Below are 21,106 nucleotides of genomic sequence, written 5' to 3'. Positions count from 1 at the left end.
GCTTTGGCGCGGAAGCGACAAGCATTTTGACTGTAGAGTGTAGTCACTGTAGTTCATGGCGTGAGATGTTATTAGACTTTCTGTCGTTACACTTCATTTTACTGAGCCGTACTGACCACAGTCTTTCCTAATGGAGGAGGTAGACGTGGAGCCTACAACCACCGTGAGTCCTGACGCTGTCTGCTGTACTTTAGTGTTGCAGTGCTGCTAGTGCTAACAAGCTAATTGTAGCGCAACCTTAGCAGCTGCTAAACTCTGAGATATAGCAAGTTTAGAATAGAAAATTCAATGTATCACTGAATCCCTCATGACAAAGTGACATGTCAAACTGTAAATGTGAAGCTGAAAAGGCAACACTGCCATTCATGAGCCTGTTTTTCTTCCAACTTAGAGCATTCCTGCAGCCGGGGAGGGGAAACATTTGGGATTTGCGTGGGGTCCTGGAGATATCCTGGTCTATGAGACGGTGTTCAAAGCATCGGGTAAGTATAGATGTTAACACATGGTCTAGGTAACACAAGGTGTAGTAGTATGAGATGGTTTGACAGCCTTACTCTCTCGCTCTCTCACACATTTCCTTGCCTACTCTGAACTCCTTACCTCCTGTGTGTGTGTGTGTGTGTGTGTGTGTGTGTGTGTGTGTGTGTGTGTGTGTGTGTGTGTGTGTGTGTGTGTGTGTGTGTGTCAGGTGCTAAAGGATCAGGCTGCTCCTTCATCCACGAGGTCAGGAAAGATGAGGACATATATTCCCCCATTTTACGCAAACTCTTCAACGAGGCACATCACATCTTCGTCGGGCTGCAGACGATCAGGGAGGACCTGCCCAGCAAGAACAAGAAGCCCCAGTAAGCTCACCTGGCCTCATCAGGAATAACAGATGAAGCAGCTGCACAATAAATGGCTGTATATGGTGATTTGTCACATCTGTCTTTGTCTCACTCCTCAGATTTGTCAGCATCAGTAAGAACTACAGATCTGTGATACGAGCCTGCATGGAGGAGCTTCAGCAAGTTGCAGGTGTAGTATTCTCAAATATCTATGGTGTGACATGATTTAGTTTTTTATAGAAATACTCTCGTAGATCATCACATTGATCCTGTCCTCCCGTTCTGCAGTTTCTACACAAGATGCGGAATTGGCCACGCAGTATGGAAATCAGGTATGGACCGGGTTCACACAAGGTCCTTGAAGGGCTTGCTGGAGAGCACCTACGACACACAACTCTGCACATGTGCCACCACACCCAGAGACTGATAACATATTGTAACATATACTGACAGAAACTCTATATACTGAGAGAAACTCTACACTAAGTCGAGGAGCATTTAATACTGGAATGCATCTCTATTGCATAAGTATACACATTTAATGTCCTAGGATGCAGCATTTTCAGATATTTTTTCTTTTTGGCTATTCTGTTGCCAGTGACACTCTTCTGTTTGTTATGGCAGGTGTCCATTCTGTTGGCCATAGAGCTGATCTGGAATCTGTGTGAAGTGCTCTTCATTGATGCTGCCCCAGGTTAGAGTGTGATGATACCTCTCTTACTCTCTCATAAACATACTCTATAATTACCTGTCTTTGAAACCATTACAGCATTCAAATCCAAATAAACAAGTCAATGGTGTGTGTGATTGGTTGCTCAGCGGGTACCTTGCTGCTCCACCTGCTGGACTGGGTGAGGTTGCACACTGCTGACGTGGATGAGAAGGCCAGGGAGGTGCTGCAAAGTGAGAGCCCTGCCGAACACCACAGCTACTGGGATGTGGTGGGTGCAACACACACACACACACACACACACACATACACACACACTTTAAAAAACAATTTTAAATGTTCTGTTTTGATCCATAACAGAAGGATTTTTTGTATTAAAAAAAAGACAGTCACCCTCTGAAATGCAATCATCACTGATCATTTGCATTTTGTCTAACTTTGAATGCAGCATTATGGACTGCATTTAAACAGCACTTTTATCCAAAGCGATTTACAATGTGCCTACATTCACCCATTCACACACCGAAGGTAGCCAGCTGCCACGCAGGGTGCTGGCACAGCCATCGGGAGCAATTTGGGGTTCAGTGTCTTGCCCGAGGACCCTTCAACATGCGGACTGGAGGAGCCGGGGATTGAACCACTGACCTGGTTGGTGGATGACGCGCTAGATCTGAACCCTTGTATCTTTGGTGTGCCTGCTGTGTAGGTGGTGAGTTACGTGCTGCAAGGCAAGTTAGAGGAAGCCAGACAGATGCTGGTGAAGCAGGCGACCCTGCAGCCCGCTGCCAGGAGCATGTACAAGCTGATGGACAACCTGCTCAGCAAGATGCCCGTCTACAATGTAGGATACCCTTATTACAGTTTCATTGTCTAGATTCAGTCTCAGTTTTTCAAGATCATGTTTGAATGTTATTCTATTATGCTTGATGGCAAGAATGATTAGAATTGGAGTCAGAATCAATTATTTCCACCTATGGCACTGACTCATTACCAGACAGTTGCACAATACAGGATTTACACACCAGGTACAGGATAAAATGTAGTTGGACTTCTCATACAGTGGACAGCCAAGGCAACATGAACACACTACAAGTATAGAAAAATGCAAAGTGCTATTACATATTGATACACTTTGCTTACCAGTGATTTGAGAGTGTCATCCTTTATTATCAAGCCTCGTCTCTGTATTAATCTAATTGTTAACCTCTGACCTGTGTGATAATCCTCCTGCAGCCCAGAGTTTCAACAGAGTTTGATGTGAAGTGGCGACACTGGCATGAGGAGGTTAACTGCTGTCTGCAGGACAACTCCTTCGCTAGCAGCCCCCACCTGGAGCTCATCTGTAATGTGAGTCTGTGCACCAATGCTTCCAAAACACATTCTAGTGCTTTTGTTGTTCTTAAAGGCTTCTTCTTCAGTTTTCCTACCTATATAACAGTTGGTCATCTATGAAAAGGTTCTAATATATATATGTGTATATTTGTACGTCATCTGATTTGCACCAAAGAACTTGCATTTTGATAAGAACCGAAGGCTAATAGCTTGTTCCACTGAAACATCATGGCTGCAGCGCTGTTGTCAAAAAAGCAGAAGAGCTTCCTCTCTTGCCTTCAATATACTCTTTGTCTGCGCTACAGTGGAAGTGACCGGAAACAGTATGGCTGCTCTATACCTTTGTAAAATGCTGGTTTCAGAAGCCACAATATTGCTATATTATCAACAAACCGACCAACATATATAAAAGCTGGTGGGCTTAATGGAAAGAGCGTTACTCGAACTGGTTTAACAGTTATTGGTCATTCAGTGGCGAACATAGTAGCTAACGAACGTAGCTTAACAGCTAGCTAATGTCAGAGTAACACAAGTGATTTATATCAGTATTTTATATTAGTCATGACATGACGTATGTTCCGTTGAGTCATACGTCAACACCCCTTTTTAGCAACAGCTTTTCTTTTCTTTTTAGCACAAAATTAGGTTACCATATTTGTAAAAACAAACAAACAAATACTGGTGAACAGTGTGATTAATCAACAGGCCAGGTCATGACTCAGCAACACATGGAATATCTTAAAAATGACAAAATACACTGGAGGGGTGGCTTTAAGGCATAAAATGATGTTGAATGAAACTATTCGTCCATCACTTCTGTACTTCTCACCTTTTGCCATTTTTTCCATGTGTGTTTGTTTGTGTGTGTGTGTGTGTGTGTGTGTGTGTGTAGATCCTAGTGGGGGATGAGGACACTCTGCTGGAGCACAAGGAGCTGCTGAGCACCTGGTACCACTTCCTGGTCACCAGACTGCTCTTCTCCCACCCCACAGTCAAACCCCCCGAGCTGCACTACTACGCACAGGTACAATGAAGCAGTATTACACGAGAGGGTGTGCTTTACTGTTGTTAGTGGCACGACAGCCTAGGAATCCAGCGCACCAGATTTCTACTTATATAGAGGTACACAAATAAGGAACAGTTGCATAAAAATGCATTATGGTTGATGTGGGATTTGTGCAGTGACCTCTAGTGTTGTAGGTGTTTCCTCTTTGTGTTTAGAGATAATTGCATGTCTGTGTGTGTGTGTGTGTGTGTGTGTGTGTGTGTGTGTTGCAGTCATGCATGGCCATGTTTCTCGACTCGAGGAGTGTCCCAGAGCCCCTGGACAGCATCTTACTAGCTGCCTTTGAGTTTGACATCCACCAGGTCATCAAGGACTGCAGGTAACACACTATTCTGCACATACATGCAACCTTACAGTGCACGGTTCCCTATCCCCCTCCGTTTCTTTTATCATACTATTTCCTCCTTTCTCCTCTGTGTATTCTTTTTCAGCATTGCTCTCAACAACTGGTGGTTTGTGGCCCATTTAACGGATCTCCTGGATCACTGCAAACTGCTCCAGTCTCACAATCTACAGTGAGTACTCTGTCTGGCTGTGTGTGTGTACCGTACTTATGTGTTCGGCTGTGTGTGTGTACCGTACTTATGTGTTCGGCTGTGTGTGTACCGTACTTATGTGTTCGGCTGTGTGTGTGTACCGTACTTATGTGTTCGGCTGTGTGTGTGTGTGTGTGTGTGTGTGCCGTACTCACGTAAAATTTTAATTCTGAGATAACGTGATTGCACCAGTGCTGCCGTTGACCACATTATCTTATTGTGTGTTCAGCTTTGGCTCCAACCTGAGAGAGTTTCTCCTGCTGGAGTATGCCTCGGGTCTCTTCACTCATCACAGGTAAGCTTGTCTTCGCCACAGTACTGTATGATATTTACACCTGGATGAGGTTCCTACCTCCTACACAAGTATGGAAAGTCTAGAAAAGTATGTAAAATTAATTTTCAGGTCTTTGGACTTGCACAAAAAAGTATGGGGAAATATTCTTGTTCCATTCTTTACTTTTTTTGTCGTAGTGGGGCCATTTGTCATCTTACACACTGTGATTGTTGTTGTTGAGAAAAATAACCATTGTCTATGGAACATACATCAGTGGAAAAAAGGCCAGTGAAAAGTGTGTTATTTTGAAATATAAAAACATGTTTAGGAACCATAGAACAAGATTAAGACTGTACAGACGGCTGACCTTAGTGTGTGTGTGTGTGTTTGTAGTCTGTGGCAGTTGGCAGTGGACTACTTTGACCACTGTCCAGAGTTTGGCCGCGTCTACCTGCAGTTGCAGATTGAGCGCGTGCCGTTGGACACGGAACGCAAAGCCCTGAAGGTGCTCAGGATCTGTGAGAAGAGGCAGATGTCAGAGCAAGGTAGTTATTTCTGTCTCTGTCCCTCTCTCGTTCTCTCTAGCCACCTGTCTCACACAAACAAGACTGTCCCTCTCTCGTTCTCTCTAGCCACCTGTCTCACACAAACAAGAATGTCCCTCTCTCCTTCTCTCTAGCCACCTGTCTTAAACAAACAGACTGTCCCTCTCTCGTTCTCTCTAGCCACCTGTCTCACACAGACTGTCCCTCTCTCGTTCTCTCTAGCCACCTGTCTCACACAGACTGTCCCTCTCTCGTTCTCTCTAGCCACCTGTCTCACACAAACAGACTGTCCCTCTCTCGTTCTCTCTAGCCACCTGTCTCACACAAACAGACTGTCCCTCTCTCGTTCTCTCTAGCCACCTGTCTCACACAAACAAGACTGTCCCTCTCTCGTTCTCTCTAGCCACCTGTCTCACACAAACAAGACTGTCCCTCTCTCGTTCTCTCTAGCCACCTGTCTCACACAGACTGTCCCTCTCTCGTTCTCTCTAGCCACCTGTCTCACACAAACAGACTGTCCCTCTCTCGTTCTCTCTAGCCACCTGTCTCACACAAACAGACTGTCCCTCTCTCGTTCTCTCTAGCCACCTGTCTCACACAAACAAGACTGTCCCTCTCTCGTTCTCTCTAGCCACCTGTCTCACACAAACAGACTGTCCCTCTCTCGTTCTCTCTAGCCACCTGTCTCACACAAACAAGACTGTCCCTCTCTCATTCTCTCTAGCCACCTGTCTCACACAGACTGTCCCTCTCTCATTCTCTCTAGCCACCTGTCTCACACAAACAAGACTGTCCCTCTCTCGTTCTCTCTAGCCACCTGTCTCACACAGACTGTCCCTCTCTCGTTCTCTCTAGCCACCTGTCTCACACAAACAAGACTGTCCCTCTCTCGTTCTCTCTAGCCACCTGTCTCACACAGACTGTCCCTCTCTCGTTCTCTCTAGCCACCTGTCTCACACAAACAGACTGTCCCTCTCTCGTTCTCTCTAGCCACCTGTCTTACACAAACAGACGCAAAGAGGAACTGACCTGTTTCCCTGATACAGTAGAGATGTTCACCTTTTTGTTATGTTTATCCAGTGCGGAGTATCTGTAAGATCATGGCCAGGCGGGCGCTGAGGAACAACCGACTGGGCTCTGCTCTCTCCTGGAGCATCAGGGCCAAAGATGCTGCCTTTGCCACCCTCATTTCAGAGAGGTTAGTGGCCTTCACAGCTCTTAGCCATGGAGATGTGTCCCTCAACACTAACAAGAACCTCCGATGTGCAAAACTTCAAAAATAAAAACAAAAGTACAACAGTCATATCCACTCATCGTTGCAGGTGCAGGACAACAGCACGATCAATAGCAGGTTAAAAGAGGAGAGTCCGCAGACCGCATTGGGGGTACTGTGTCAACTTGGTATAGTTGTAACACCTTTATAATGACATGTAGTTCAGTTCACGCAGCATAGAGAGAACAGCTGGAAGGCATTGCCTTGTGGTAGATTCACGCAGCATAGAGAGAACAGCTGGAAGGCATTGCCTTGTGGTAGATTCAGAATAGATGAAGCATTGTACTGGACATGGCTCTGAGCTCTCAGATCAATTACAGCTTGTGCTTCTCTTTATGAAAGCACCTCATTGTCAAACATCAGGCTCCCTCTCTCCATGTGGCTTTAAGTGTGTGTGTGTTTCTGTGTCTGTCAGGTTCCTACAGGACTACTGCACCAGAGGGACCTTCTCTGATCTGGACCTCATAGATAACCTGGGCCCAGCCATGCTGCTCAGTGACAGGCTCACTTTCCTAGGTATGGACTAGGAACTCTCTCTCAAGCACGCACGCACAAACACACACACACACACACACACACACACAGCATCCATTAGACATGCTGCTTAACTCGTGACTCAGTCCGTGTGCCAATCTCAGAAGGTTAACGCTAGCTACACGCCAACTGAGCGGGCATTCGCTCGGACCAGACTCGGTCCTGGCCGACTTCCGTAATAATCACTCCTTGACTGTCACATGAGACCCAGACACAGAGAAGTGTGTACTCACAGATATAAATATGCACTGCTTAATGCAGCCCCATGTGATAGGGGCTTTTTTCCTGGAAGAATATCAGTGAAAACAGATTAGCCATTCATAAAGAAAAATTTACCTATAAAAAACTCAACCTATAAACACACACAACAAAAGTAAAAAACAACAACAAGACATTCAGAGCAGGCCACAATTCACATCCAAATTACCTCCTGAATTCAAGTCTTTCTTTTATGGAGAATTCACACACCAAGTATTGCTTCTCTAAATAATCTGAGTAGACCCTGCCTTCCCTGCCAGCTGTTCCTGTCTGTGAAAATCAATGCCATGCTTCTAGTACTGGTTTCTCACAGACTCACTTAAGTAGGGAACAATGTGGAATCAGCATTGTATAAGTACTTGTAAATGAGAGAGAACCCTATACTGTAACTATACCTGTATACAGTGCGATTATGTGTGAACATGAGCTGGGTATTTCTCCAAAAGCATTCACACAGAAGGAACGGCTCACGTACGTACCACTGATAGTATCTCCAGTCCAGCGACCCAGGCTGAGCGTCATGCTACGCTTGATAATGGACCTAAACAAACTGGTTTCAAGCCCACACCCTGCTCTCCTTTCCCTCCTCAGGGAAGTACCGTGAGTTCCACAAGCTGTACGGAGAGAAGCGTTTCATGGAGGCGGCCAAGCTGCTGCTCTCCCTCATGACGGCCAAGATCGCCCCCCGCAGCTTCTGGATGACGCTGCTGACCGACGCCCTGCCACTGCTGGAGCAAAAAGAGGTCAGTCAGACAAACGTGCTCGCACCTGTCACTGGCGCGCTCACACCTGTCACTATCGCTTATCGCTGAAAGTTGGCATACCACTATATTGTTTGTTCCTCCTCTAGGTGATCTTCTCAACAGACCAAACCCATGAGCTGATGTTCTGTTTAGAGGAGCTCACCTCCTCCATGGGGACTGCCACTCCCAGCCCAGAGAGACCCACGCAGGTACATCTCTGTCTGCATCCTCCTCACACAGCCAAGGTCCTGTTCACACGGTCCATACTAGGGATGGGCGGTATCCAATTTTTTATATCTTTAAACCTTCCCTAAATATTGCCCCGGCCGGTATACTGTAAAAATTTGCACAGTCGCTCCGGAGAAGCTGTCACATGACGCACGATTATGATAGCTTGACTCTTCTAAATATATATATATATTTTTTTTTGTTTTTACATTTATTTACAGTGGTGCTGGACAAATGCTGTTTATTATATATATGCACACATTGCACAGCAGATTTTTGCTATTTTCAAATACCCCGGTGTAAGGTATTACCTTAATACCACCCAAACCCTAGCCATACCGGTGGTGGAAGAGTACTGTTCACCTTTTGTGTATGAAACCAGTTCCAGTGGCTAGTGTGGCATTGGCCCACTAAAAAGGTGTTAGGCTCAGTGACTGATGACGGTCCTATATTAGTCCAGTGGTAGATTCATGGCAGCTTGATGACAGAATTGCAATATATATTCAGTGGGGTTTGACTTCAATGTTATGATAAAATCTGAAATGTGGGTTAGAGAAATATACCAGTACGGTAGTTATATAATCGGGTTCTCCATTTAACATTTGAAGTAGCCAGCCAAACAAAGCTTTTTATAATTTCCTCCATTTCAAAGTATTCCTCTTGCAGAATGGCTACAATACAAACAGCTCACCATTAAAGAATTGGGATCCAATAGGAGTCTAATCCATGTGTGTCTCTGTCATTCATTCCAGGAGGAAGACATCGAGCAGACCAAAGTGGAGCTCCTGAGGCTGGCTCTGGCCAGGAACCTGGCTATGGCTATCGTCAAAGAAGGGACCGTGGAAGCATGATGGATAGTTTACATCCTCATGAAAGCGCCTCTCTTTTTTTGCATTTTTTGTACTGTATATAATGTCAAGTAATCAAAATGTTTTCGTTGATAAACACTTTTTATGGTGTGCATTGTGTTGAAACGGTTATTTAGATGAACCCTCCATTGTTATTGATAAAGGTATAAAACCTCACAATATCCAGATATCCATTGAAAGAAATATTTATTTCTTCATGCAGCAACCAAACAGCACATCATACAATATGTACAAACTGAACACTCCAAATCTACACATCACATGGACACATAACTTTGTCATTCAGCTGATGAGAAGTACATCTATGTACATTACGTGCATCCCATGTGAGGACTAGCAGAGAAGGGGCGTGGTGGACTTTGTTTTAGGCAAATATACACGCATTACAGTCCTTCACCATCCCACTGTTGTACACTGGAAAATAGTTGGCATGGTGACATGGATCTCCCCTTTGAGCTACCAAGTTAGTTTGAATTGATTATTCAGCAGGTCTTGATCTTGCAATGTTCAGTGATGCACTGCAATACTAAAACTGAAAATAAATATGACATACATCCAATACTGATAATGGCAGAAAAGTAACAAACATTCTTAAATAGAGAACAAAACAGACTGCTGGCTATGACTGAAAACACAGTTGAACGGAAATGTTGACAATCTGGCCACATCACTTTCCATTTAGTTTGAATAGATAAAAACTAATCACAGGTAATAAAACCAGTAATGGTGTAATTTAATTATCACAACTCAATAGCATACCAGAAATACATGAATTATTTAAGTGCTGTTGGTTGACCTTGCCATGCTGGCACAATATTCAACATGGAATGATGGTCCCACCAACCTGAACCAGTGGGATACATTAGCTAGTATAAGTGTAAAACACAGTATACTTCACTATCACAAGTCTTGATGACTAAAAACATGATCACTGGATAATATGCACTAATATAATTAGTAAAAACATGAATTGCCAATTATCTTTCAGCAGCAATGAACCGCACTTTCCATTTCACAAGTCAATTTTCCAGTTAAACCTAATAAAATGCCATTCCTAAATCTCTGGATATATGGTAATCAAGTATAGTATATTTTCTGTAGGCTGTGTAAGTGCTTGGCTGGAAGTATGAATAAAAGTGCCAGTTTGTTTACAGTAGATCCTTCCCAGACAGCACAACTGTCTGTTGGTCTCTTAAAGGTCTTTACTGGAAGGCTTTTTGCTAATATCTACAGCAAAATATTGAAATAGTTTAGTTTGTTATGCTGTGTTGCCTCAGTCTGAGGCTGAGCTCTTGTCCATTCATAATTTAATCTCAACACTAGTGATCTGTAAACAATTTTGCTGTTACCACTGTATTTCTTATAGTTCAGTTTGTTAGCTTTCTGTGCATAAAAGTAATCAAGCACTGTATAGTAAAAAAAAGAAGAAAAGAAAATAATCCAGTGTCTGCTGAGACTGAGCGTCTTACTGGCAATAATGACAATGGCGAAAAGAAAAAGAATGATGAAGTGAAAGGTAGCATTACGTTTGAACTGTAAAATTGCAGTAGAATTTCCCCACCGCTTCTTTCTCTCTGGGATGTGTCACCCCTTCATGGAGTAAGAATTGGTTTCTCCCCATTGTGCGGCAGCGGGCCTGGAACCTGCTATAGATGACCCCATGTCTCTGGAGGGGGGAACTGGTCTACCTCTCCAACCTCGTTGCACAGATGCTCTCCTAGTGTGAAAGCCAGCTTATAGCGCAGGCGCACCTTCTCCTGTGGAGACGCAGAGACAGACTTCTAGTGGTTTGTAAGCATCTATTTGTGTACAATTTCTGTGATGAGTTTGGAAGTCTCCTACCTTGCTTGGGTTGGTCAGCAGCATGATCTGGGTGATGGAGGCTGGAGGTAGGATGGGGTTAAAGGGTGCCAGGTCTGTTCCTGATGGAGGCTGCAGCTTCACCTTCATTGCCTGGTGGAAGTAGGGAAGAGATAACGATGTTACTGAGTTTTGAAACATGTAGATGATGTAGAAGTGACAGAAAACTTGTTCTTGTGGCTGCTGTGTGTAACTATATTGTGTGATAGCATGGATCGTCTGTACCTTGGGCACAGCAGCTTGCAGTACCACACTGTGAACAGGCAGGGGCGCTGTGTTGAGCATGGACACCACCATCACCAGGATGTCAGGCCTGCCGGGTGGGCAGTCGGATGCAAAGTTGAGCAGCACACGCACCCCGTCCTTGTCATAGGCCGTCACAGGCAGTACTTTACCTGGGGGACAGACAAGACACAGCCAATCAGGAACTGGCAAGACGTGGCCCGTCCAATGAGAGACTCAAGTAGACAAGACCACTGAAAAGCTGTTATTACGCAGGATGCATCACAGACACCATTCATGAACTAAATTGAGAATGCATGGTCAATTCCAATTCAATCCCTATAAATCAAACAGTATTAATCAAATAAATCATAATGTATAATGATTCCATGTTATACATCAAATACCACCTGTAAGGAACCTTTAATATTGTATGATATTCAGTATTCCCCCTTCCTATTTCCATTCCTCCCTCCCTTTCTTACTCGGTCTGATGGCCTCCAGAGGAACGTGCACGTTGCCCAGGGAGAGGTGTGGTCCTGGGGCGGGGCTGCCCTGCAGAGAGGGGTGGCAGGGGGACAGGGAGCGGAACAGCGGGCTGCCCGGGGCCGAGCCCAGGCTCTGGGCCACAGCAGGGGAGCCGGGCACAGCAGCCTGGAGGAGAGAGGCTGAGGGGGGGACGCTCTGCCCCACCAGCCTGCCAAAGCTGCTCCCTGTAGTCATCTGGCTGGGCAGACTGAAAATCACACGTAACATACTGTAATATGCAATTACAGTATGCAATATTTTTTTTAATGCAGTATTAAAACCATTTTGACCTCAAGTCTTTTTTAAATGTTGAAATAGTTCAAGTTGATGCCTATGCCTGCATTTCTTTCAAAGCCTTTCCCTCAAAGCAAAGAGCAGCTGCTTTAAGATACTTTTGATTGATTTCTTTGTTTGTTGGTCACTGGCACACTGCATAATTCCATGTGTGTTATTTCATAGTTTTGATGTCTTTATATTTATTCTAAAATGTGAATTTTTTTTAAATAAGTAAATAAAGAAATAAAATGCATGTATCCAAACTTTTGACTGCTAGTGCAAGGACACTAAACTCAATTCAAAAGCAAAAAAAAGCAAAAAGTAAGCATGTTTTATTGATGTTTGCTATTGCTGCAACTAGCAGCACTCAATATAAAATTCAACGACACAGGGTTAGGATATCCAAGTTTCTGCTTTTCCAATGGAATATCCAGTGCATCCATGTACCTGTTGTGATTTCCAAAGCCCATCATTGCCAGGTCCTGCAGGTCCTGCAGACTGTGTATGGCGGGTGCAGCCGGGGGCAACACTGGACCTGAACAAGCTACACTACCAAGCAAGTCCACACCTGGGTCTGGGGCCTGGAGAGGAGAAGAAGTCACAAGATAAGGCATGAACATCCCATAAGAATACAAATGTCCATAATAAATGCCCCACATTTAGCCTGGTAAACCAGCTGGTCACGTGAACTCGCATTTCATTGAGTTCACGTGACCAGACTCCTTGGAGATCACTATAGCCAAGAGAACAAGGAGAAAACTGAACTCTATTCTTTCTTTTGAAGGCCATCCTCTGTATAATGTATTTAATGCCCTGCGTAGTTCGTTTAGTAATAGGCTTTTGATGCCTCGGTGCTCTACTGAGCGATTTAGAAGGTCCTTTGTTCCTGCTTCTGTAAAATTCTTTAACGAACACTGCTAGCTCTGCATTGTGAGGCTCTCTTTTTGCTTGTGTTATGTAACTTGTATTGTGCTGTATGTTACTGTTTCCTGTTTGTGTATCTGTACTCGCTCTGGTGGCAAACCATGTTTCCCCTCGGGGATTAAGAATAAACACCATACCAGCTGGTTTACGATATGTACTGTCCCATCCCTACAAAGAATCATTGACTGTATGACTGCCGATCTGGAGGAGAGTTCTATACTAGCACCTTTCCTAGTATAGTATTTCCACGTTTCCTTCCTCCGACACATGTGTAGTCGCCAGCTGCTTCTTTTACCCTGACAGAGAGGAGTTTCACTGGCAGGATGGAGTGCATGAGAGGATCACGCTATTCCCCCCAGTTCCCCCCCCCCCAACAGGCGCTCCAACCAACTAGGGACTAGTGTAGCAACCAGGACACATAACGTTACCCTGAATCCAGCTTCCCACCCGCAGACACAGCCGATTGTGCCTGTATTGGACACCCGACCAAGCCGGAGGCAACACGGGGGCTCGAACCTGCCACCCTCGTGTTGCTAGGCAGGGAATCTACCGCTGCACTACCCGGGCGCCCCAATGTCACTTCCCTGAGAATCTTAGTAGAGGCAATACCTGCAAGGAGCTCCACTGATTGGACAGCTCATTCAGCGTGGGTTTTGACTGGCTGCTCAGGGAAGGGGCGGGGTCATTCAGTCCTGAAAGAAGGCAGTGGGAATATTGTCACAAAGCACGTCACGGAAACATGGGCATGAGCTCAGTAACACGCTGAGGCGAGGATCTACCGAGGGACAACAGCTCGTCATCGAGGAGGGAGAGAGCGGCGGAGGCCTGCTCGCCGGCTGCGTGGCAGGGGCTGCCGTTCTGGCTGCAGCCCAACCGCTTTGGAGGAGGAGGAGGCAGGACCGGGATGGGGAGAGCCATCGGATTGGTTGAGACGGGATCGCAGGAGTGGGCGAGAGGGGCGGCGGGTTGAGGGGGGCTTGGGACGTCGATACAGGCGAGGTTAACCAGCGTCTCTGTCGTCTCTGTTGTCGTTTTTACGGAGAGGAGAGAGGAAGATGAATTATCTGGAGCATAGAACAATCTGCTTCATCTGTCTGTAAACATGCAGAGTCCATTTAAACTGTATGTGTGTCTCACCACTCTCACCACGCCCAGCAGTGGATCTAGACTCTTCACTGTCACCGTTGATCGGTTTCCCCTCAACTATCTTCTTATAGGAGTTGATGACTCTGGAGAGGTCATCGCTGGCCTGCAGGATATCACCTGAGGGGTCAAAGGTCAGGGGTTAGATTCTAACCAGTAAAAGGTTCAAAACTTGATGAGAGGAGGTTTACAGAAATTAAACAGAAACTCATTGCTCTCACCCAAACTGGTGTCGTTGTCCTCCGTCTCCGTGGCCATTTTGAAAGCAGAGCGCCTCAACTTGTCGCACCGCTCGTACAGTTCCTGAGAAGAAACGCAGATAAAAACCCCACTTATGACACAAACTGACGTGTGTCAGTGTCATTGGTATATCAGTACAGATGATAATTTAACTGTGTGTGTGGTTGTGTGTACTTGAAATGTTTAAGCCTTATACACAGTGAGTATGGTGATGGGTAGAGTAGGCAGAATTAGACCTACAGTACGCCTACAATATAAAAAAAGTGATTAGTAAAGCTGCAATAAGCATCTTTACATTAACCGTTTGAAAAAGTGTACATAGCCAGAACCAGAATTTCATTTGGAGAATCCATAATCGATAGTTTGTCTCATAATTTGTGTGTGTGTGTGTGTGTGTGTGTGCGCGTAGGGGCGTGCACACAAGTCCACCTTGATGATCTCCCTGTCTGAGTCAGTGGAGTTGTCCTTATCGTAGTGGGACAGCATCTCGGTCAGCAGCTTGACGTTGATGTTCACCTCCTCCAGAGTGTGTATACGCTTCGTCACCTTATGCACGCGAGCGTCATCCTGACAAAACAACAAACACATTCCATTGATATTACTTTGACCGGCACTCTCAGTGCAATTTAAAAACAAGCTCAACTATGAAATTATTTGAACTCATCTAGACTAGCACCATCCTAACAAACGGGTCAAAATAAAAAGGAGTACTTGTGAGAGTTGGCATCTCTGACCTCTTTCACCATGTTCTTGATCAACCTGTTGGCTTCCTGTAGGTCCTCTGGGTTTTTACTCCGAAGAAGCTCAGCAAGCAGCTACACGCATGCATGCACGCAAGCATGCACACAAACACACGTACACACACACGTACACACGCACACACACACACACACACACACACACACACACACACACACACACACACACACACACACACACACACACACACACACACACACACACACACACACACACACACACACACACACACACACACCTGTGTCAGTTTGATTCTGCGAAATGTTTCTTTCACTAATAACTGGGCAGTCTGTTTCACCCAGAACAAGAAGCCAGAAAGATAAACTGTTGGATTCTGTTGAATCCAATAGATTTTGACTGATGATGATGGCCTTCATTTTCATCAAGATACAACAGCCAATCACGGTGGTTTAGAAGGATGTTTCCTTTTCTTATTTGACTGAATATTATTTCAGTTTTTTTCAGGTTGCGACAGACCTTGATTTCCTTCTATCTCTATACCTCACCTTGCCCATGTCCTCATTCTCAAACACAGGGTTTTTGGGGCGTGTAGGAGGAGAGGGAATCAGAGTCTTGTCCAGCGGCAACTCTGGATCACTGGTCACAAGACCTGGTGAAGAGGGAGATGATTAGATTGATTAAAAAAAGAATGTAAGGCAGTCGTAGTTGGGATGATGGGATGATGAATTGATAAGAAAGATAAACTCCTGCCCTCCATCCGTATCTCAAACTCACCCTGTCTCCTCAGAGTCTGGTAGGCTTCACTGATCTTGGCCTCACCAGGGAAAGCCACCGTCCAGCTGTACAGCATTTCTATGATCTTCATCTTCACCTTCTCAGGTACGCTGTCGCCCATGTACTGGAGCCAAGAGGTGAGGAGACACAGAATGGGTGGGACATACAGCCAGCAAACTGCACAATTCAGAACCTTTTCTAGCATAACGGCATGGAGACCGCGATACAGTGTCAGCTCACCTTTGGAGACACCACTTTGATCAGTTCGTTCAAGAATCTGTATTTTCCTATTTCATTATGAAACCTTCTCCCACAGTTCTTCATACACGCTTCCAACACCTGTACGGAAACGCAGATATATGTAAGATTAAGCCCAAACGTGAATGGTTAATCCAGTGGTTGAAGGAGACCGTGCCTGTTGACATATACAGTGACGTGGTTCTTACTGTTAGAGCTTGAAGCGCCTCCCATTCTTGTGGCGAATGGATTTTGTGGACGAGCAGTTTCACCGCGATCTGGGGACTGCAAGACATGTCAGATGACAAACCTGTATTTTCAGAAAATGGTGGATAAAATGCTTGGCTTGCTGATGTTTCATGAACATACCCCTCCAATTCCTTGTTGATCTGGTCACAGAAGCCTATGATGTACTCCCAGTCCTCCTGTCTGTTTGTCGGATGGGTGGCTTTATCTGGTGGAAAAAGAAATGTGCTGCAGGAGAACTGGTATGTTTGAATGGCAATAATAATATACCGGTATAATATATTATACTATACTATATTATATTATACTATATTATATATACAGTCCATGCAATATCCACTGCAATATCCACAGAAGGCACAATGCATGCTACTATTAAGCTGGCTCCTTATGTTATTATTCCTCCTGTTAACATTCTTCCTTCCTGCTTTTTAATCATGTAGTTTTTATTGTATTGGCAATGCAACCTGCACTCATCATTGATGAGTGGGGCAACCAGAGAAGGTCATCTGTTGTTCAGCTGAAACCAACTGATCTGAGCAGCTTCGTCTCAAAATCACGACCGAGTCTGAGTGGAAAATCCGTGGCATAAATCTGATCCAGAGACTGTTTAAAGCCCTCCACCCAGCATTGCTAATAATAATATGATGATGGCACTGGGCTGCCAACCTACAGCCCAGCTGTGAAATAGCTCGCAGGCAGCGGGCCTGGAGGATTATCAACAGCCTGGCAGCTCACATACAGAGCGCTTTACTGTAATGACAGTTGGAGCAATGCGTCGTGCTAATTACTCATATTAATTCATTGATAAAACGGGATTAATCACTCACTGAGCCAAGATTCAAGCGACTCCCCTTCCTGGTACGCCATAGCACTAAAAACATCGCGTGATGTCACCGATGTGTTGCCCCGAATTATTTCCACACAAAAAACACGTACAGCTATTGCAGTTTTTATACATCATATTTCTTGACATTAAAATTAGGCGACTGTGCATATAAGGCTAAATTTCCTCAATAAAGATTTTTGTTCTCCCTTTTTCCAGAAGGCATCCGCTAGAGGTACTAAACTGGGGTCCTTCGTAGCGTTCGCACACATTTTCAAGATGGCTGCCTCCATCTCGGGATTATTAAAACCTTGGACGCCAAGGTAAATAACGCATTAATTAATAACTACTGGTGTTTGCTGCCTGTCCGTTTATCATTTGTTATCAGTGTTATAGTTTCGCGCACGATACAGATACGAAAAAATAAAGAGAAAGATTAACAGCAGCTTGGGAGTTATTTTTCAGGTCACTAAACGGAACCTATGTTAATGTGGTTAACAAGCGTTATAATCATAAGCGAGCTGTATATCAGCCGATTAAAGTCCTAAATGTAGCTTAAGTAACAGTAAAAACAAAAATGTATGCTCGAGGTGTATGTATCGCCAGCACTGTCAGTGGTTCTCAACCTGGGGTCCGGGGACCACTAGGGGTCCTTCAGGGGGTTCCAGGGGGTTCACAGTCCAGAGCAAATTGATGAATCGTTAAACTTCAGCATTATTTCATTTACAAGAAGTTAACAGAATGTAGGAGAATGGCTGTTTTGACCATAGTTCCTTTCTTATCTCTCAACCTACAATACAGATAGTCATAGAGTTCAGGACAAAATCATATCTGACTGGCAAAGATCTTTTCATTTGGGTCCCAGAGACAAAATGTCATCAGATGGGGGTCCGTGACTAAATGAGGATCCTTGATATGGAAAAAGGTTGTGATTCATTGAGTTAGATTAATTCAAGCATGTGTTATTGTTAGATGTTTGGCATTGAGGGCCACCGTCATTTCAAAATGAAACACACACACACGCACGCACACGCACACACACTCAATATAATAATGAAACTGGTCTAAGCCATGTATTCTTCCATGTCAGAGTGGTGCTGGTGAGATGGAGCAAGTACAACCCATACTACCTGGAGCCAGAGGTGCGGAAGGAGGCCTACAACAGAGCAGACACAGAGCTGAGCGCAGAGGAGAAGGAGCAGCAGGAGCTGAAGGCAATCAATCCCATCAAGGCAGCGACCAACTCGGTGACCAGCTCTGTATTCCACGACTCCGTCATCAGGTAAACCACCATGGGCCAGTGCAAGCCAGGGGATCTCTCTCGTGGGGGTCGCTTACTCAAAGCTATGTGCATGAAAAAGTTTTAATGTCCGGTGATCATTCTTCTGTTTGCTTTGCAGTAAATTCACAAACATGATCATGACAGATGGAAACAAGGTTCTAGCCAAAGAGATCATCCAACAGGCAAGAAACACACAGATGACGCATACAACCTATTTGCTGTTAGTCTATTAACATGATCACATGCTTATAACCTCCATTTCTGTCTCTGCTGCCAGACATTGGAGAACATCAAGAGGAAACAGGTGGAGAAATACCATAAAGCTCCAGAGGTGGAGAAGGAGCAGATCGAGTGTAATCCCTATGCCATCTTTCACCAGGCTTTGGAGAACTGTAAGCCTGTCATTGGGGTGGCCAGCATACAGAAAGGTGGAAAGTACTACCAGGTCAGTGACAGGTGCAAGTTAGAGTTACAGCTTTGAGATAAGCTGAAGCTTCACCTAAAACCACCATTAAGGAAAGTTAGTTAAATATGCAGGCCGTTTTTTTTGGTATATTAGAAATGATGGCTAATCTTTTACCAACAAAGCAAAGTCTAATTCTGTTCTGTTTTGTCTCCAACCTTACCTAGGTGCCCATCCCTCTTACTGACAGCCGGCGGCGCTACTTGGCGATGAAATGGATGATCACAGAGTGCCGGGAAAACAAGCACAGACGCACAAAGATGTACGAAAAACTTTCCCAGGAGCTCCTGGCAGCCTCTGTGAAGGAGGGCAACGTCATCAAAAAGAAGTACGAGCTGCACAAGATGGCCGAAGCCAACAGAGCTTACGCCCACTTCCGCTGGTGGTAGGCTTCTTCAACTCTTGAGTGAGAAGAGGAAAAGAAAACCCACAGGACTTAGGGAAGGGGGGGCGTGGCTGGTTGCTTCAAATGCTTCTCCAGATGGTCAGAGGATGGTGGATTCTTCTATGGTGGAAGAAAATGTGTTGTTGGCCAGAAAATCAAGGAGGATTCAACAATGTGTTGTGGTCCGATTGTAAATAGTAAGTGAACATGTAAAAGTACAATGCTGCAAATGTTTCTGGAGGACAATGGTGGAATATAATATAATCTATATGTCTCCTTTTATATTGACAAACTGTATTGTGTTCAATAAATGATAAACCACACAATTACAACAAAGTTTGACTGAATGAAGCAAATAAATTGCAAGATTTATTAGAACAAATCTTTTTGCAATCAATGTACAACCCAACCATAGAAAACATGGTATTGAGTGAAGTAAAAATGCTCTAAAATTTTAGCAAATAAACAAATTAGTCTGTTCTATGAACCTGTCATGACAGGAAAATGTCTCCAGCATTCGAACTTGGTAATTCCTTGATAAGCAAAGTCATCTATGTCACCAAGATGATTTAACGCTTTGATCAATTTGTCATTAAACAAACTTTGCTTTCATGTATATTTGAATACTTGGTCTAAACATGCTGGTGAATTGCTATGCTAGGTAGGCATCATACAGAAATGTTGTACATACTGACTAGGGCTGTGGCGATTCACTTATCTCCCGATTCGATACTATCACGATTCTTGGGTGCCGATTCGATTTATATTGCGATTCTTAAGTATTGCGATTCTACGATTATTGCGATTCGATATTACGATTTATTGCGATTTTTGTTTATTTTTTTCTTTTCTTTTTTCAGTTTGTTTGCTTTTTTACACTAGATTAGAACATGGGAAAAGTTGAATCATACACTAGAGACTGTATATTATATATCATGAGTAGGGCTGGGCAATATAGTTAAAAACAGGGGCGGACTGGGATCATAATTCAGGCCGGGCATTAGATACCAAGCAGGCCAGGCCGATATGGGCCAACGCGCGTGAAATTTGGGCCGTTTGAAGCCAGATTTGGGCCGTTTGAAGTCCAATTTTACAATGAGATGCACCCACTTTAACCCTGAAGTGTAATTATTACTTCAGACTAACTAATAAAGTAATAAAACCACTAGTAAACCAGTAGGCGGCGCCTGGCCTGCTGTTCAGTGAGTGGCCTGACTGCAAGCAACCCAAAAAATTTTTTTTTTTTTTTTTTTTTTAAATTTGCGATTATCGATTCTGGAATAAAAGATCGATCCAAAAAATCGTGACATTAAAAATCGCGATACTTAGGTGAATCGATTTTTTCCCCCACCCCTAATACTGACCATGGCTGGGGTTTCCCACAGCTAACATGTTTTCGTGCCTTCTAAGACCTTTGCTATGAAAATTTGAAATTCTCTTTCTCTCATTTACACATTGATTCTTCCTCTGGATTGTATAGATCGGTGACTGATTTGTCCAGCAGCTGCCAGCTGTGCAAGCAAGTTTTGGAATAGAATTTACATTTACTTAAAGGAACACTCCACCCATTTTCAACCAGCTTTGTATCGTTAGAACATCAGTAGTATATCAGAAAACTGTAAACTGTTTTGAAGTCTGTCATTTAATTTGACAGTTATTGAGTGTTAAAGTGTGGACCAGTGACATCACTGGTCCACACCAACTCAAATTAATAACTCATTAACTCAAATCAACTCTCAATAACTGTCAAACTATTCATCTAGTTTGACAGTTATTGAGAGTTGATTTGAGTTAATGAGTTATTAATTTGACTTAGTGTGGACCA

The 21,106-nt window shown here is 44.2% G+C and overlaps 3 protein-coding genes across 3 annotated transcripts; 2 read left to right on the top strand and 1 right to left on the bottom strand.

Annotated features, from left to right (window-relative positions):
• The first annotated feature begins 19 nt into the window (after positions 1-19).
• Positions 20-9,245, top strand: nup85 (nucleoporin 85). The gene is made up of 19 exons (XM_083648725.1): positions 20-163; positions 392-482; positions 689-845; positions 947-1,017; positions 1,116-1,159; positions 1,452-1,521; positions 1,647-1,768; positions 2,204-2,338; positions 2,731-2,844; positions 3,722-3,853; positions 4,108-4,214; positions 4,327-4,410; positions 4,661-4,726; positions 5,099-5,250; positions 6,331-6,448; positions 6,939-7,039; positions 7,907-8,058; positions 8,166-8,267; positions 9,039-9,245. The coding sequence occupies exons 1-19, from the start codon at positions 131-133 to the stop codon at positions 9,135-9,137; spliced, it is 1,950 nt and encodes a 649-aa protein (XP_083504851.1). The 5' UTR covers positions 20-130; the 3' UTR covers positions 9,138-9,245.
• Positions 9,246-9,362: 117 nt separating this feature from the next.
• Positions 9,363-17,216, bottom strand: gga3b (golgi associated, gamma adaptin ear containing, ARF binding protein 3b). The gene is made up of 17 exons (XM_083648559.1): positions 17,156-17,216; positions 16,449-16,533; positions 16,289-16,364; positions 16,083-16,181; positions 15,843-15,966; positions 15,614-15,717; positions 15,083-15,163; positions 14,778-14,915; positions 14,330-14,411; positions 14,103-14,228; positions 13,745-13,987; positions 13,575-13,657; positions 12,489-12,622; positions 11,723-11,973; positions 11,241-11,410; positions 10,998-11,108; positions 9,363-10,912 (listed from the first exon to the last, which is right to left on the bottom strand). Exons 1-17 carry the CDS (start codon positions 17,193-17,195, stop codon positions 10,802-10,804), a joined length of 2,058 nt encoding a protein of 685 aa, XP_083504685.1. The 5' UTR covers positions 17,196-17,216; the 3' UTR covers positions 9,363-10,801.
• A 208-nt stretch (positions 17,217-17,424) lies between these two features.
• Positions 17,425-20,915, top strand: mrps7 (mitochondrial ribosomal protein S7). Its single transcript, XM_083648822.1, has 5 exons — positions 17,425-17,474; positions 18,242-18,433; positions 18,552-18,615; positions 18,711-18,878; positions 19,064-20,915. Exons 1-5 carry the CDS (start codon positions 17,431-17,433, stop codon positions 19,283-19,285), a joined length of 690 nt encoding a protein of 229 aa, XP_083504948.1. The 5' UTR covers positions 17,425-17,430; the 3' UTR covers positions 19,286-20,915.
• The last annotated feature ends 191 nt before the right edge of the window (positions 20,916-21,106 follow it).

This window comes from Poromitra crassiceps (genome assembly GCF_964638095.1).
Source record: "Poromitra crassiceps genome assembly, chromosome: 13".
NCBI classification, from domain to species: Eukaryota; Metazoa; Chordata; class Actinopteri; order Beryciformes; family Melamphaidae; genus Poromitra; species Poromitra crassiceps.
The sequence above is the reverse complement of the archived record's forward strand: the minus strand, read 5'-3'. Positions and strand labels throughout refer to the sequence as shown.